Here is an 18,045-nt window from a genome sequence, read left to right on the forward strand (position 1 = left end):
CCAGACGAGGAATCCTCTATCTAATTTAATTTTCTAGTTCCAGAATACGTCTGGCTTTTGAAGCGATCTTCAGGAAATCGGCCACTTTGCAGGACGTAGACCCAGACCCAGAAATAGGATCAGGGGGAGCAACAAGAAGAGAGAGTCAGGATGGAATTAATGTACCATCGCACACGCCCATGTTGGCACCTAGTCCAGCCACCTCGAAGAAAGTTCAACTGGTAAGCTCGTATCTTGATTCTGAATCTGATCTGTATTTGACAAAGACACTTTTCGTGTTACCAGCCAAGGGAAAGAGTGATAGACATGTCAACGGAGGACCAGAAGCGATGGGAGGAGAGCGAAATGGCGTTGGAGGTCGACTTCTCCAGGTGCCACATCGATCCTGCACCCTTCCAACTGGTCGAAAGGACGTCCTTGCTGAAGGTGCACAGCCTCTTCAGCATGGTAGGGGTGAACCATGCTTATGTGACTGCTATTGGAAGGCTAGTTGGAGTTGTGGGGCTCAAAGAGGTATGTGAAACATGTAACAAAATTACTTCATCTAGCGCTACAGATCACTTCCATGAAATGGGCCCAGCTTCCAATCCTAATTCATCTAACATCAATGCAGAAACGATTCAATCGTTCCTCTAACATTAATTGTACACGATCCTGATAACAATGCTGATCCTTGCTCCTTTACGAACACGAACCTGCTCCGGACTCAAGCACTCATTCTTCCTCGCACTATCCAAAAAGGAAAGTAAAATCAATCCAACCAGGAAAGCATAACCTTCCCATAATCTTCATCTTTCTACTGAAAATTCAAACACCGCTAATTGCATTACAGTTGAGGAAAGCGATAGAGGATGCAAACGCCGGGATCCTGCCGACTCACCAGGACTCCCACATCGCCGTGTCCAGCTCTAGTCTAGCGAAAAGCGAGACGGATACCGAGAGCAAGAACGCTAGCACGATGAATTCCATCGCCTCGGTCGAGTGCGAGAAAGTGGAGAAAGTCTGAAATATACTTGAGACAGAAAGAAAGAGAGAGAGAGAGAGAGAGAGAAAAAAAGTGAATTGGGAAGAAAAGAAAACGAATCTGAAAGAGAGAGAGAGAGACATAAGTAGAAGCAAACATGTGATAGTCGCCGAGCCGAGCCGGCCAGGCAACGCGACCCTGAACGACAAGAGAGACCTTTTTAATTAGAGATGAATCCTCTTCCTTCCGCGACCCATTCGACAGTTTTGGAACACTCGAGCAGCAACCAGTCGCCAGCGGTGGATCGCTTTCGAACGCTCCTCTCGTACTTAAATGAGGACAGGATTGATAGAAAACCGCGTCTTAAAGGCTTCCTTCCAGACCGCAAATTCTATGGAACGTACATCACAGCTTTTGGATTTAGATTCGACGCGTTGCCTGTTGTAGATCATCGCTGGGACCTACGAGATCAGGGTTCTGTGGTAGGGACACTGCTTCAGCGTTTTCATGGTTAGATGATGCTTCAGAACAATGACCGGCCGCTCCAAGATAACAGATAGCTTCCAGAGGTCTTTGAGAACGTTTAGGTTATCGGTGCTAAGGGTGATCAGTTTAGAATGCATTAGGGTACCTTGGTTAGAACTGGGACTTGTTGACGAGATCATATTGCAACTATAATGAGGAGCACTTATAGTATCAGTGTTAGCTTAGATGCTTTTCACGTTTATTCCAAGGACACCAACGTTAAGACCGAGTAAAGACTATTAGCCGTCAGTTACCAGGACCTCTAAGAAATTGACATTTGGGATATCGACTCTGAGAAGCGACCAGTAAATCGTTGGCAGACAGAGTCTGAAGTTATCCGAAGCCACTAATCGTGGAAGGATGATCCTCTGCAAAGATCTAGGTGTAGATCATTCTTTAATAAACCGCGAAGAATGATCCTCGAGTCACATTAGGAAAGGAAGATAAACTTGTGTAAGAGCGAGAGTGTGTTCGCGATGAAGTTAGTGTCCAAAAGCATCCTCCTTGACGCCCGTGGTCGCCATGCTAAGCAGCATGGACGCTCCATCGGTGATCGTTATAATATCGACGAGAAAAAGAGAGAGGGAAAGAAAGGAGTGAGAGAGACGGTAGTTCAGGAGCGATCGGATCGTAGAGAACAATTGTTCAATTGTGACGTGGATCATGGCCGGGTGATCAATAATGTATAGCGTTCCGTGAGGGGCGTGATCAACGATCGATCGAGGAGGTACGCGGATCCAGAACTCGCAGAGTGCTCTAGCTTGTAACTGTCTGACCATGGTTGTGCCAACCTATTTATTCTAATTGTTAATCGTTAATGAACCGCGCGAAGATTCGTCGAGTAATCTAGAGAGATCTATATTTCCTGTCCTCGCGAGATCGCGACGGATCTATGGTAGCACAATATTTGTTCTTGTCGTTAGATCCTCGCGGTCTCGCGATGATCGTCGACGCCCCCCTCCCAGATCAAATTGAATAAGGACGATGGAATCGAGGAGCGGAGAGGGGGCATCGTTCTAGTTGCAGGATATTTTAATGACGTAGCGATAATCGATAAATAAAGAAAAGGAACAACGATGTCTTAATTAATCGTTACAGATGAACCAGATATGTCTTTCAGTGTTATATCTAGGACCAGAGGCGGCCCACCACCGTCCAATTAACTAATTTAAGACACATTCCATCTTGACGAACAACTTCACGATGCATCCCATTTTATTGTAAATCTATTTCGCCGCGCGTTTCACTATAGGCCGTAGACGACGCTTCGATGGTCGCCAAGTTTATCCGTACAATCTGTACAATTCGGGAGAAGACATTAAATAATTTATTATACTATTTACATATTGTGCTGTGTCGATATTTATACGAAGATCCACGCGCCGGGTTGTCGATGCTCGTCCCCGTTGCCGTTTCGCTTGTCGAAAAACTGTGTCCACCCTCGGGCAGACCCGGGTCTGTTCTGACCCTGCTCTTTCAATCGGTTCAATTGGTCTTTTCAATTTTCAACAAATCACGCAGTATAGCCAGTCAATAACACAGATCTTTCTACATTTTTTTTAATTATTTCTTCTCACCTGAAGAAAAGAGATCAACAAATTGTCGATATTTAACTGCTGCAAAACATCTCATAATAAAATGAAGTATGCATAAATAAACTATAAGCTCCGAGCTTTAAAAATTATAACAGTTTCAATGTCAACAATTTGTAAAGAATCGAAAACGTGTACGCATCGTGTGACATTAATTATCTACGGACCTGGGCGGTACCGTCCGAGGGTTGATCGGTCGAGCGTAATAACGAGTCGGTTGTTTAACATAGAAAAATAATATAGCTACGTGCGGAAGAGAGCCAAAGCGTACAAATTGCGATGTCAATCGATGTAAAATACATGCATATTCCACGCAAGCCAGCCAAATATCTAGGTCACGTTTTCAGTAAAGAATACTCGCCGCTTTGTAATCGGAGTTTACTCTACTTGTCCAAGGTAAACCAGCCGTGTAAGCATTTTGGCACCGGGCCAGGCACCTCGAAGGTAGCCCTCGCGATCTCTGTCATAGTCACGCTGTCTAGAATCAAGAGGCCCACCTGCGACTCCTTGTCCGACCACACTATGGCGCTCAGTACTACGCCATCATCCTCGTTCTGTAACATTTAAGTCATCCTTGAAGATATCATCGTTCAAGTATAAGGATCCGTTAACGCTGGAACTATCAAATCCTAAACTGGACCAACATATCTTGTCTTAAAACAATAACTATGATTTTTATTATAATATAAGCTTGAATGAATCAATTTATCTAAAAATTCCTCACAAAAACATCTCATGTATAATATCAACGATTGTAAAAGAAAAATTAAGGACCAGTCATTTTGTAGCAGTTCCAGTGTTAAGTGTTTCAATGAATTTCTTGAAAAAATACCTTCCCGTTTGGATCGGGGACGAAGATAGGCTCACTGGGGTAGACGTTCCTTTCGTACCACGTTTTCCTCGTCTTCTTCAAGATGTCCACCTTAATAATCTGAAAAATAATATGACATAATAAATTCGTAACAGAACTTCATTTTTCTATTATCAAAGGCTAGAACTCATAGCGAATGAAGAAACGACACTTGTCATGTTTCATTAAAGTGACACTAATTCTTAACTATCGTTTGAAAATTTATTTTAATTGTAATATATTGAGAAAACTAGGATTTCTTACAATACAATATTAGAATTTCTAGAATACAAAATAGTTAAACTAATATTTCCTATCGAAAATTTAAACTTTCTAGCTTAGGTTTTATTGATTAAATTTTTCGAGCTGATAACAGAATTGCCTATTAAATAAATCTTGTTTTAAAGGGTTAAACCTTCATTACACCAATCAGGGAAGCTTAAAGCCTGAAAAAGAAAAGGATATTCAGATATACGAACCGTTCCCGGATTCTCCAAGTCGACGTCGCTGGAAATAGCGTAAAAATATCGGTATTCTCTCCCTAGGAAGCAGTCGTAGTTCAGTCTTGGCGTCTCGCACCCTAAATCACAGAGCAATTCTGGCTTCACGAAAACGTTGCCATCGGGAAGTCTGTGTGCAGTCGCCTTTCTCTCGAGAACATTTCTATAATCGTTTCTACTGACTTTGTCGTCTAAAGTCTCGTTTTTTGAGGTAGAGTGTGGCGCGGTGTCATCTTGTGATTCGTCGACGTCTTTGAAGGATTCTAGGCCTTGATTGACCGTGTCCACTGTGATTAAATTTTGCTCCACAGGGACGTCTGGTTCTGGACGGTTCATTGGTAGGACAAACCGCAGGGGTCTGCCACGGAACATTTTGGCATAGTCGGGATTCTCGTGCAGGTTCTACGATGAGATCAGTGGAGAAGTAAATTCGCTCGATAAAGTACAAAGTATTTAATTAAAAAGACTTTCTTGGGCGGATCAGTAGTTTGTTCCCTTTTGAGTCGGACACCCTCATGAATCAATATAATATAACAGAGGATAGAACAAAATATTTTAATGAATCACCAAGTACCTTCATTGCATCGACGAACATGCAGTCCAACATCTGCGAGTCACGGTAACAACAGATATCGAGAACCACGTAATCGTGATCGCGCGTTTCAAATTGATTGATGATGTGAAGATAGAAAAATGCTTCGCTGACGAAGGTTCTTTCAAGCTGGCCTGTTTCCCTCGAAACCAGATGTATAAGCGTCTGCGATTGAAAAATTAATTATCGAACAATCGTAAAGATCACCTTTGAAATGGTAGTTGGTTGGTATCTCACGTTTTCATTCTCGTGCCACTTCAAAGCTGCACGCGTTGGTTCCTGCTTCATTTTGCAAGACAATATAGTGGTCAAAGACACTGCCAAGGGCTGTTCGAGGAATATGAAATAGTTTGCGGTGATGCCGAACGTGTGCATGTAGGAAGGGTTCAGCAACCACCTGGATGGAACTGTGGCCACTATGGTGGCCTGATCGAACATGGACAACTCCTTCTCTTCTCCAGCGTCGTCTAAAATAAAACAGCAGCGAAGTTAAATAGTTGAAGGACTCCAATACACCATTTTCAACCTATTGCCAGATGCAGAACATTTTTAATTTTGATAAAGATCCACAGCCAAGTTATTATCGACTCGTTAAATTCATTAAGAAAATAACTAAACGAGACTATTATTTAACATAAAAGTCCACAGTTTAATGATTATTTACCGATGGTAAGGCATTTCGGCGAGAAGCACACTACGTTGTACATTGGTCCCCGAGGAGTTAGGCTCATCCCCATATTATAAATCGTGCCATCGTTCATCACATGGGGATGGGACGTGTGATTCACTATGCCGACGTAATCCGACACTGCCACCTGGACAACAAGATCGCAGTAAATCAAGCACGATCTTAGAACGGTATTAAAGAATCCTAAAAGCTAGAAAACAGCCTAAGAAAGGACAGAGGAAATTTCCGGAAGAAGAATCAATTAGGATTACCTTGCCAGTGGTTTCCAGGGTCTTGGGATCAATACGATGGATCACAGCAGACTCTGCGAACGTGTAATACTCGTCTCCGAAAGGATAGACAGATATCATGGAGTTGTCAGACTCCTCGCCAGGCTTGAACACCGCCGCGATCCTGAAGAAAAATTGATTTTCTATTTTCTCCAGCTTTTCGAACGATCCGCTGCTTTTTAATATCGATTCTGACCTTTGGAAGATGGTTTGGCAAGGATCAGGCACAGCTTTCGTCCCGAATTCGGTGACCACTATCCTCTGGGCGGCCTTGTTCTTCTTGTACACGTCGGTCTGAACAAATCTGCACTGGTACGTCACCTTGCCGTTCGAAATCGCGAATCTGCAACGGTATCGGTGACAACCGTACACTTTTACTTGGTTCAACAATCTACTTAACACGAAGCCTACCAAATCATTAGTCATTAGTCGAATACTTTTTGTTACTAAAATAAGCTAGCTTCTTCCGGAAGCACCAAATTTTCCATGCAAAGAGATGGAAATGGTTAACGATTCATGGACGAAGCCAGTGCGGTGCATATCCGACCTTGAACCTGAAACGCGGCTAATTAAAAAAATATGAGGAGCTCGTGGAAGACCGAAAACGTCGACCGTCTTCCGCCGGAACGTGTCCTTTCGTAGTTAATCGCTCCGGTCTTCGCAATTGTTGTTTAGCGACGGCCCGCAGATCTAGCGGTCGCCGGTGTGTGGCTTCCGGATGATCGATAACACATTGATACCCATGTTTCGTCAGCACAGCTAATTTCTTTAACCCTTCTTCGCCGTTGCGAGCGCACACATTTGCGGCTGCTGCGCGTTCTTTTTCTCGTTCCCTACGCCCGTCTATCGAGAGACTACGTCTACTAGGGCGAGCCCAAGCATCGATCCCTTAACTTACCGGTGCAGCAGAGCCGAACTGTCGAACAGGTGGTTGAAGCTGTACTCGCCGACCTTCAAGCTGCCAGGTCCGTTCCTGAGCAAGGTACCCTTCAACCAAGATGGAATCGCGCCGGTGACTTCGCCGGCTAATGGATCTGTTACTTCTTTCTCGCAAGACCTCATCCACACCGAAGAATCGCAGTTCGGACAATGCTTCTTGTCCTTGGAATCGCTTGGACGCTGCTTCTTCTCTTTAGAATCGTTCGAGCAAGCCTCAGGATCGACCAACTACGAATTGAAATTAATAGCACAATTAGTTACAGATTTAGTGCGAAACTTTTAACAACAATAGCGACAAATTCGACATATTTGCAGCTAATATAGGACAATTTAAAACGAGTTTACATGAATTATTTATTGAGGCCACTGACTCAAAGACTCTGTATTATATTAATATTAGCTTTTAGTTTTGTATTGAAAAAAGTCTCGAATAGCGATCGATTACTATACTTGCACCAACGATCCCCTATCCTCGAACTTACGCGAAACGAGGTTTTCGACAGTTTCATCCGCTTTCCGTGCAACAAGTCGTCGAGATCGTTCAGATTCACGTTAGTAAAATCACTGGTGGACCGGGATCTGCGGCACTTGCTTGATTTCATGGTGACGAATTCGGAACACACTGGCGAGAGGTTAATACGCGAAACACGGCGAGACGTTGGCTTTTTCGTACGGTCTGATATCAGTTGATCGATTCCCAGTTCGTTAGAGTTGGATAGCGATTATGTCTCATCCTCGACGGTATCGTCGACCGGTTCCGTCACCAGCGGGTCCAGGATCGTCAACAGAATGTAGAAGACTCGCTTGTGGGTGAAATCCATCGTTCCTCTTAGGGCTTCGACCAACGAATGACATTGTTCCGTTAATCTGGTGACCTTAAAAGCGGAGCTCGTGATCGTGATCCAATTAATGGCACCGGTTGCTCGAAGCCCTGCGGCCGGTCACGTGCATCCGGCAACGGGGTTGCATCCCCCGTAACACGTGGTCCATCGGCACGCGCCTCAACGTTCGTGTCGTCTTACCAACGTTAATCGCCGTAACGACGTAATCGACGTAATCGACGTAACGCCGTTTATTAAAATTTATCTTTCACCATACACGCATCCTCAAAGACATCTGTGTTATCGATCACGCGGATGAAGACAAGTTAGTACAGCGAGTTGCTGCAAGATGGCGATCGACCTGCCAACCGGAGGACTTCCGGTTGCTTCCTCGACTCTTCTTTCCGGAGAACGCCGCTGCCATTGTAACTCATTTATGCGCTACTTTGATTAAAAAGTCGGTTTTAAAATATTTGCGACGGGAATATTACAGTTATCTCGCCGCGTTATTTCTTCGGAAGTTTTATGCTGAATTCTTGAGAATTTGGTTACGCTTGAGGAATGATTAATAGAACCTTTTAACAATAATCAACGTCTTCGGATTTGCAAGTCAACGCGTAATTAAACTATGATGCATGGAACAGTTGTACGATGAAATATTCATGAACCGAGGAAAAACTGGTTAAATGAAAAGAGACTCTTCTTTTGTTATCGTCGACGCTAGTCGTCTTCCTTGCCGATTGCAACTTTATCCGTGTCGATCAATGCAAAAGAGTTTTCCAAACCGAACAGGAAAACCAATTAATTCGCGAAATTCATCGAACACCGTCTCTGTTCTTTTACAACAACTATAAGATTTTTAAACATCGCGCAATTATTATCGCAGCGTACTTCAGTAAAAAGATTCGATAATCTCTCAGCGTCTTCAGGTTTTTAAAAATTTCAATAGGAAAATCATTAGACTATGGAAGAATCTATAATTTCAACAATTTTAGAATGCAAAATGCGAGGATCGGTTATTTCGACCGGCTTGCTAGGTTTAATGTTAAACAATATCCACCTCCGCATATTCGCCTACCAGAATGATCGAAAAACTCGTGTTTCGTTTCCAAATAACCCTAAATTCGACCAGATCGATTCGTTGGTCGGCGACGAAACTTTTCGACCGTTCGTAAAAGCGGGATCGGTGTTCGCAGGTGTTTAGCACATCTCCCTTACCGGAAACAAGATGGCGATGCTGTGATCCAGAAACGGCCGATTATCTGGGTTGTCGTTTAACTCGGACATCCTGCGAGCACTCGGTAAAGACCCGTTCGTCGTAACAGTTCTTTTTCGCGGAAAACTCGTCCAATTGGCCGGATTCGTGCGTCGCTGGGCCGCTGCCAAAATTATTCGCGAAACTCTGGCCGTTGCTGTCACGCAGCCGCCACCGTCGAGACCCGGCGTCGTTGTTTTCGGCATCGATCCTCGCCGGACTCCGTTTACCCCGGCTCATTTGAGACACCGTACTCGCAATCTTTATTCGAATTTCTCGATGGGCGGTATATCTTTCATACGGGACTAATCTCAGTCAAAACAAGCATTATTAAACGTACTTCTGCACCGAATTGCAGATAGATTCGAGCACCGTGACGTCAATATAGACCCGATAAACCATTTATATTCTTTCCTCGTAAAATATAATCTGCAATGTTGTTGCAATTTCATTATTCTTTAAATTTCAATTGCTCTTTTTATCGGCGCATTGGTTCGTTTGCATTGGCTCGGGGCAGATTTTCGCTAACCGACCGGCCGTGACAGCAAAGCAAATGCGACTTTGTTGACTTTGTTTGCGCTGTGCCGTGGCTTCAAACGGAATACGAATTGCGGCGAAAGAGAATAAATAGTTTGCCGCGCGGACATTTTATGCGGCCACGTGCGGGCCGAGTGCGCGAACGTCGACGACGTGCGATCTCTTATTATTTTCATTGAACTTTCGCGATCCTGTACGGTAGTTATCGCCGCCGTCGGATGAAAACAATTCGGTAACGCTTTCCGACGTTACGGCATTCTCTGCATCGTTTTTTGTCGCGCGCTTTCTTATCGTTCACTGACTGCAGAAACGACAAGTGCTGTTAACGAACAGACCCCGTCCCGTTGTTATGCACGTTGTTCTCGTTTTACGGTCGGCAACGATAAAGTGGCAGCCTTGGATCCCCGACGCGTCTAGCCTGAAAATCAATTTCACGCGAACGAGCACGGATTGTCTCCTTTGTTTGCACCCTTTGTTTAAACAATTGCAGCGAGAACGCGTCGGATGCGCCGAGAACGCACCCGTAAACAGGAAATTGTTCTCGCATTCGTTCGGCGCGCAGAAATTCGTCTGCGCTAAGTAGAAACGGTGCGCGATGGTCAGACAGTGCCGGATCCATAATAGTCTCGAGATCCCATCGAATTAATCATCTTCCATTATACGTAACTCTTTCGATTTATTTTTCATTTCTATTCTTACTGTAATTACATTATATTATATTTATTTTTAATTCGATTTATTATCGCAGTATTTAAAACGTATACGCAATTCAATTCTTTAATTATTTCAACCAGTTAAAAATAATACAACGAAACTCTTGAATTATTTAAATTCGCCCACTGTTCCAAATCTCGTCCATTACAATTGATCCTCTTCGTAAATAAAAATACGCGGCTAACGGAAGACTTAAATAATTTCTAAAAAAGTAATTGTTCGCAATTGTTCAAGTTCTGCAATAAATCATCGAATCTTTGAAAAAGCACATGGAGAGATGAAATCTACAGATTACCGTCTCATCGGCGCGAAGAGCCAAGTTTATAGTGATCTACAACTTCATTGGGGCGATATCGTCGATTGATAGTGGCAGCGCGAAGGTCGACCTGATCCAGTTTTCACGCGCGCATCGTCTGCTCGAATCTTGGAGTGGCTCTTACGTAAAGTGATTTTTCGAAAAGTACTTGTGACCGCTCCATGTCGATGATAAACAACAGCTGGGCACCGTCTCGCGGCGGAAGGCGCGAACCGTTGACGAACAGTGGACATGCAAATGCATTTTGCAGCTGGGTAACGCGTGCAAACAGTAGCGAAAAGTAACCGACAGCTGGAAGATCAGAAGTCATTCTAATTTTGCTTTCCGCTTTTCCGTCGCCACCAGTCACCTTCCCGCAATTTTTGGACACACCTGTCACGAGACCGTGCGGCACAGACGAAACCAAATAAATCATTAAGCAGGAGATAATGTCTAACAGAAGCTCCTCTTTCAATAAGCAAATCCTATTATTGTCATCAACACGAGATCAATGTTTGTCTCGAATATATCATTTCGTAGCAGCGAAATAGCTGTTTCAGGTCGAAGTTCAAGACATGAAATGCAATGTTTACTGTTGCATAATAATGTATTTATGGAGCACAAAAAATCCAAGCGAAGCTTCGCTTAAAAATACGTTCGATTTATTCGGCTGCGAGAAACTAGAGTTGAAATTGTTTTCTCCTACCGAACAATTTAATTGGTCGGAACCAGTATCCTACAATGCTTGTATTTTAAAAAAGTATTTTCAGTAAAGAAAAACATTCGGCGATAAAACAAATTCAGGGAATAGTCAAATTCTTATCTGGTTTCGGTTGCATGTAACAGAGTACTGTTATCTAGCCTAGTAATTCCTATTGTTGTCGGTGTAATGAATTTGAAAGAGTACGAGGGAATAGAAAGGAGAGGAGGGAAGGCGTGGAAATGAAACGTTTGTTTATTCGTACGTGGCCTACTCGGTGACCAGCGCGGCGGCAAGAGCGTTCTGCGTGACGCATCGGCCGTCGCGCGTCGGTCGCGCAAGTTCGCGTCGAATGCGTGATACGTGCAGTGTGCAGTTTTATGCGTTACGGTGCAGCACCCATGCTCGGTCCACGTGGTCGTCACGTGCTCGCGAGAGGAAGAGGTGCGTCACGTGAATGCCAGCGGCGCGTATTCGTGCCGGCCGAGACCGGATCGCGTAGAAAGCAGTTCGAACCTTCGAGAGCTTTCGTCTGCCTACGATCAAACCCGCCATCGATACTCGTTGCTTTATAAATCCATAGTAAATACCATAATCATCAAAAAGTCCATACCTTTCATTCGCTACATTATTTGAATATTTAATAAAAAAAAGGCGAGCTGCATCCAACGAAAGATTTCACCGCTGAAAATAGCGAATGAAAATATAATGATACCGAAAATATTTGAGGAATTATGCGAATTAGTTACGAAAATATTTAACGCAAAGCTTGAACGAATACAATTTTAGTTAGCATAATCCTTGCTCGCCGTATCTTACGAACTATTTAATTTCCAATTTCGAGTTTCCGCGCTGTGCTATCGGTAACAAGCATCGCATGGGCGATCGTAAATTGTTCTAAACTGGTCTCGCTATGTTTGGCAGACACGGACATTGCGGCGAGGTGTTAATTCCGCGGACATTGTTGTCGCAGAATTGCGGAGACAACGCGTTTGGCGTGGAAGCACATGGTGCTACCCAGCGGAGTCGCTAATTCCGGGCGAGTGATGTCAACACCGGCCGCCTCGTGGACATATCAATAAGAAAACGATTATGAAACGAACGAACGCCGTAGCGACGGACTAGAATATCAGTTTTATGATAATGCGGTGTCTGAACGTGTGTCCGTCGGATGTTATATACCGTCCGGAGTAGACGTCTGGCGGATCTAGCTAAGTATCAACACGAGCCGCGTCTTATAGATCCATCGTGCGCGCGATGCGTTTCGCAAACCCGCTGTTCAAACAATTTATTATTTCTGGCGGTGTGCAAACAATGGAAGTAGACGAGCCTCCGGAGCAATTTAATTCTTTATGGCCCAGATTTTTCATACGGTGCTAAAGGGGTTTGCATAACTGGAAACCAGAAGAAAGCAATCTTAGCGTGGATATCGTTGCTAAACCAACACCGAAAAACGACCAATTATTTGGTTGATTCACTGCGATGAGAATTTTTATTGTTATGTATTGTTGGCTTAAAATTCGTGACGGATAATCTCCTGGATTATGACAGAGAAACGGCAGAAGTTATTTTTGCAACATTGCGTCACCGAGTCGCAGGGGATCAAAACGTGATCTGTCTTCGCCGCGAACCTGTTTCGAGAGCCGTTGATCGACGAGGAAACGCCTCGATAACCCAGGAAAAGCTTTGACCGATTCTACTTGTTAGCATAACAAAGACGCGTATATCGAAATACTCGAGCAAAATTCTTCCGGAGAAAGAGAACGGCGAGTCGCTCGTCGAATGCACGTTGCAACGGTACTCGCTGAAATTGAAAGTCATTATTTGGATGCACTCATCGATCGATTTACCGGGGCTGATTAACCGTGTGCATTAACTGCGCTAGTCCGAGTGCATCATAGAATTGTGAATAAGAACAATCCCGAATCGATGATACGTTCAACGAGCGTTCCGCGCGTTTCTGTCTGATCAGCTGCGCCCGAAGCTACTTCGAACGGTTCGCGTCGATCTGAAAACAATGTTACCACGATCATTATGCCGTTTCGCACGCTATAAATATTCGATGAACCCAGGGTACAACTTCGACATCGTCGATTCATTCTGCTGCGCGATCGTTCGCACGTCCGATGTCGATATGGCGCGTAGTGACTTTCGTTTCGAATAACTTACAATTAACAGTCGAACCGCGCTAGTTTATGCTGAGTCAGAATTTTTTACGACCCAAACAACCGGCTATTGCTTTTTGCGAATGGCATAATTCAAAGACGCATAATTCTGTAAAACGAGTTAAACGATCGACACCTTTTTCACGAAGTCACGCTAACTCGAGCATCATCGATCTCACTTAAGGATTTATCGACGTCGATCCGCTGGCTTCTCTGTCGTACAATTTTCTCGGATCATCGTAATTCCGTAAAATTTAATTATGATCGTGATTTAGCGTCCGACCGGTTCGTCGCGGTAAATCTTGTTGCCGGCGTCTTGCCTCCCGCTAATCGAATCGCTGCCGGCTATCAACGTTTCATCCGCTTCCCGTTTCGCGATGCCTTTTTCTGATAACAACGTGCCGGTGCCATGCGTCGATCGACACGCTGTTCCCATCCCCGGGCAGCAGTGAACGCGTGGGTCAAGGTCACGATAATGGCAATATCGACGTTCGGCAAGCGTGCGAGCCATTCGACCACTTACCTACCTCACGTCCAGGATCAGGCTGCCGCGCACCGAATCGACACGATCTACAGGATCAATCGTCTCCACTGCATATTCATTGTACGATTAAAAAGTTTTATGTAAAAAGAATGTCGTCCGCTCTGGTTACAAAATATTCGCGTCTTTTTTTAACCCTTAATAACCTAGAGTTTCAATTTTGATACCAATCTTTTAAACCGAATGTTCACATTACTATTAGTTTTTTTTTATAGGTTGGCTGTACGTATTTTACTGTTGTATAATATTCTTTCCAACGAAATTAAAAAAAAAAATCTAATGTCATTGTTGTTTTATTTTATCTATGACATATTACTTGCGCGGCAAAGTGAACAAGTAAACACATTTTACTAAAAGTTTTGTTGAATACAAATTTGATATATCTTCTTTTTCTGAAGAATATAAATACTTTTGAGGTAAGTGAATATATTATTTTCGCTATGATATAATTATTTTTTATATATCTGATTTCTTTATGGCCTTAATGCCTGAAGTATCAAAATTGATACCTGGTTTTTTTTTCTAAATAAATATGTAAAATAAATATTGTGATTTTTTCAGCTATTTTTCCCTTCATCTAGACCCTCAAGCAAACGCAGTAATATTAAAAAAAAATCACTTTCGTAAATCAGGCTACTAAGGGTTAATTCGCTCGCTTCGTAACGTCGAACTTTCTTGTTCATAGCGAAGAAAATAACGTAAAGAAACCATTGTTTGTTCTAACGAAGTAAATATGATAACGATCTGTGACAGAACTTCGCCATCTTTCGACAAATATTGAGCTACTATGTTATTGAATGTTTGAGGAGACGGAGCTGGATTGAAACGGTATACACGTATTTTAGTGCAGTTTCGTATGCTACGCGAGTGCGGGGAAATAAAACAGACAAGGCTGAAACGTAACCACTAATTTCATACATCTTCGACTATATCAAATGACTGGATCAGCCATCGTAAAAATAAATGAATGACTATGTAGCTCCGGCTACATAATCTGTACGTCGAGTTTCGAAAGCTGGAGAACTTTGAGAAGTTGGTTAAGCTTTTAATCGGGCGAAACACGCGGGATAAGTGTTGTCGAACGAATCTCGTATTTTCGCGGAGAAAGACCTGTTGTCTGGTCATGCCGTGATTGCTGAAACATTTATAGCATTCGTCGCGGTTACTGGGATGATCGATGCACTGTTATCAGGCGTAGATAAGCGGTCCGCACAGTCGATCCAGACGAACGATTACGGAAATTCACGCGGCTCAAATTCACAAAAGATTATTGCGCGTTCTCGTTCCCGTTCCGTCGCTTTCGTTCATTGGATTAATTGACGCTGTTGCGTGCTATTCTCGCGGCCAATTCATCCTATGGAATCGCATAAATACTGCTGAAGAACGCGTTTTTATTTCCACGACCGCGTCGCGCTAGGGCAATTTCATTTCTCGGTCGACGTGCAGTTTGACACGTTCTTCGCGCTGTCGTCGCGAAAGATCCTGCGTTTCTGTTAACCCTCGGCCAGCGGTTGCCGGGTCTTTCGCGACCCGACGTATACAAATCGCCAGCTGATTAGTCAATTTGTAGCAATAAAATTAAATAAATGGACAGTAGGAAATCTTCTACGTGAAATATCTTCGAAAGTACGTCTGGAAAAATTGTATATCGAAGCATGGAATTGTTTTAAACGTCGTCGAATTATATAATTGCGCGAATGGTCCGCGGTTCGGTTGATTAAACATAACATGTTCCGAAAAGACTTTGAACTATTCAAATCGCTCCGAACGATAAACGAATATGCGGTGTCCATTGACAGAATTTATCGTTGTTTAAATTCCTAAAATTGTTTTCGAGCGTTTTATACGGAGCCACGCAATAATTGTTTTGCTTGCAAAAACGTGACGGGACTTATCGGTTGCCTACAGTAAAGAATTCAGAGAACGTCTGCTTAGCTGAATTATGTTTATCAGGGTATTTCTTTTACGATTTACGTATCGCTGTGAAAGTTATTTCTAATCGGGACCGCCACTCCGTTTCTAAAATAGACGCGCAGCACAACGGAAGCTGGGAAAATGTACACAGGACAGACACGTGCTCGCCGTGGAACTGGAAATCGTTTCGTACACAAAACAAAGATACGCGGCCGAAGTGACAAAACCACGTGATCTTCTTCTCTACGGGGAATCACGTTTCCGCGGCTCGGCTCGCGCGAAATGAACCGCCGGCTAATTAAATGCAATCAGCACGCCGCGTTAAACAGACCGAGTTGAGTCGAAGTTGCAATGGAAAGTGATTAAAACCTGAGGTTTCCGTTGTACAATCGTAATCGGTCTACGAGAACGTCGAGAATCCTTCGACACATCCGATCAACCACTTTTTTGTTTCAGAAGTTGCGCGCGGATTAGAATCTCCTGTCATTCTTCATGGAAACGATCCGAATAAAATCGTCCGTTTTCACAATCCTTTCGATCACCGAGAGATCGTCGACTGTAATTTACCACTTACACGAATCCCCGCGATCGATGCTCACTGAATAAGTATTTAAACGAAGAGACACTGAACAAATTTTCAGATAACAGAGAAACGCGCACGGTAATAGCGCCGAACCGTATCGATCGGGATTTCACAATCGAGTCGATAGAAAATCGCTACGCATTCATAGCGAGTGGCTGATAAGGATAGCCGATAAGGAACGAAAAATGGCCGCGAGGAGGAACCGGAAGCGACGAGGATTCGATGGCCGCCGCGGGGACAGACGACACGGTTCGCCCGCGAATGCGAGTTATCGGCGACGCGTGGAGTTATGGTCGCGGGCTGTTCGACGAATGGTCCATGGAATTTGTTTGTTTGTTTGCTTGTTTGTGCTGTCGTCGTTATCGACGGTGGCTCGCACCAATGGAAACCTTCGCTATCTGGTCTCGAGCGGTTCTCGATTACGACATTCAATCCGGCGAGCGAAAATTGTGAGATCACTTGTAATTAATATTCAGTCACTGGAGCAAGGATTGCGCAAGCCCGTCAGCTGATTGCCGGTGTGTCCGAGCGAATTGTCATTTTGCGATCTTTCGATCGTTTCTTCGCCAGATCTGTCTTTTCCGTGTAGGAATTCCGCGATTCGCGTTGGTGCGCAGATTCGGTGGACGATGCTAGCGATGTTTCGCGATTATGTTACTGTTGAGGAAGGTCGTACGAGTATGCGGTGTTGCGCAATCTTCTGGGTACTCAGCTGGGTGGCTGAGTGATTAAGACGATTGTCTAGATCGTTCTTGAGTTCGTTTAGAGGCTGGGGATGCTCGTTTCGTGGTATTTATAAAACAGTGATGTCAATGATTCTAGTCAAGATCGACGATTACAAGCTGTTTTATTAACATTTAAAAAGTTTTATTGTTCGCAATAATTCGATTTGCATTTATCAACGTCGGATTAGAAAAATTTATGTATTCGATATGAGATATAACGGTAAGAAACGTAACTCGCGACGAATAGTACGAGCGAGCGATATATATTGTTGCAATCTTAACACGCTTAGTAGTAACATAAAATAAATTCCCGTTTAAGTGTACTGCTTGAAAATTGCACTAAGCAAGGCATATTTGTTTCGCAGATGGTAGTGGTTTCAAAGTTACAGATAATTGTATGCTCGCAGCTTCCCGAGAAATGTCTGCAAATTATTTAATTATTACCGGTTTAAATTGTATTTTCTGGATTCGTTTAATCAACCCATTCATTCGTCATTAGACAGATCCCGGGTTTTATGGATTTGCAAATCAGTGGATCAGCCGCGAACTAATGTTTATCAAAAGATCGATGTACAGCTCAACGATCTGTTATCTGAAAATTTAATGAGCTCTATCGAGAATCTCGAATCGAAGAATCTTGATCAACTAAAATAATCGTTCGCGTGAATTAATCGCGTGAGAGGTCAACGACACGAATTCGTAAACGAAAGTTTGAGAATGTCACGTACTGTCGCGTCAGCTACCAGGATCGACGATAATTAATTAATTAAGCGTCTCATTACGGTCACGTCTGTCGCGTGCCACGATAACTCAACCATCGGCTTAACATGCGTGAAGTAAACGCATTTCTGCCCAACTTCGTGTTTCTTTTCTTCG

The 18,045-nt window shown here is 43.6% G+C and overlaps 2 protein-coding genes across 10 annotated transcripts in view; one reads left to right on the forward strand and one right to left on the reverse strand.

Annotated features, from left to right (window-relative positions):
• The window catches only part of Clc-a (chloride channel protein 2), a 43,887-nt gene extending 41,056 nt beyond the window's left edge, over window positions 1–2,831 (forward strand). For all 7 annotated transcript variants that reach the window (XM_078177932.1, XM_078177929.1, XM_078177930.1 and 4 more), the window contains 3 exons: window positions 38–221; window positions 286–513; window positions 833–2,831. In XM_078177932.1, the coding sequence (XP_078034058.1) occupies window positions 38–221; window positions 286–513; window positions 833–1,006 (586 nt within the window). In that variant the 3' untranslated portion in view covers window positions 1,007–2,831. The remainder of the gene's footprint in view (window positions 1–37; window positions 222–285; window positions 514–832) is intronic.
• Ninab (neither inactivation nor afterpotential B) lies at window positions 2,794–9,151 on the reverse strand. Of its 3 annotated transcripts, XM_078177936.1 has the most exons (11): window positions 7,402–7,739; window positions 6,879–7,147; window positions 6,177–6,323; window positions 5,963–6,104; window positions 5,688–5,838; window positions 5,261–5,490; window positions 5,006–5,188; window positions 4,411–4,833; window positions 3,914–4,012; window positions 3,443–3,635; window positions 2,794–3,066 (listed from the first exon to the last, which is right to left on the reverse strand). In XM_078177936.1, exons 1-10 carry the CDS (start codon window positions 7,519–7,521, stop codon window positions 3,465–3,467), a joined length of 1,935 nt encoding a protein of 644 aa, XP_078034062.1. In that variant the 5' UTR covers window positions 7,522–7,739; the 3' UTR covers window positions 2,794–3,066; window positions 3,443–3,464. The 3 variants fall into 3 exon arrangements, with proteins under 3 accessions (XP_078034062.1, XP_078034063.1, XP_078034061.1); XM_078177937.1 differs by lacking the exon at window positions 7,402–7,739 and adding an exon at window positions 8,959–9,151 and having other exon boundaries at window positions 2,794–3,635; XM_078177935.1 differs by having other exon boundaries at window positions 2,794–3,635.
• Window positions 9,152–18,045: the final 8,894 nt, after the last annotated feature.

The sequence above is a fragment of the Augochlora pura genome, chromosome 4 (assembly GCF_028453695.1).
Source record: "Augochlora pura isolate Apur16 chromosome 4, APUR_v2.2.1, whole genome shotgun sequence".
In the NCBI taxonomy this organism is placed as follows: domain Eukaryota; kingdom Metazoa; phylum Arthropoda; class Insecta; order Hymenoptera; family Halictidae; genus Augochlora; species Augochlora pura.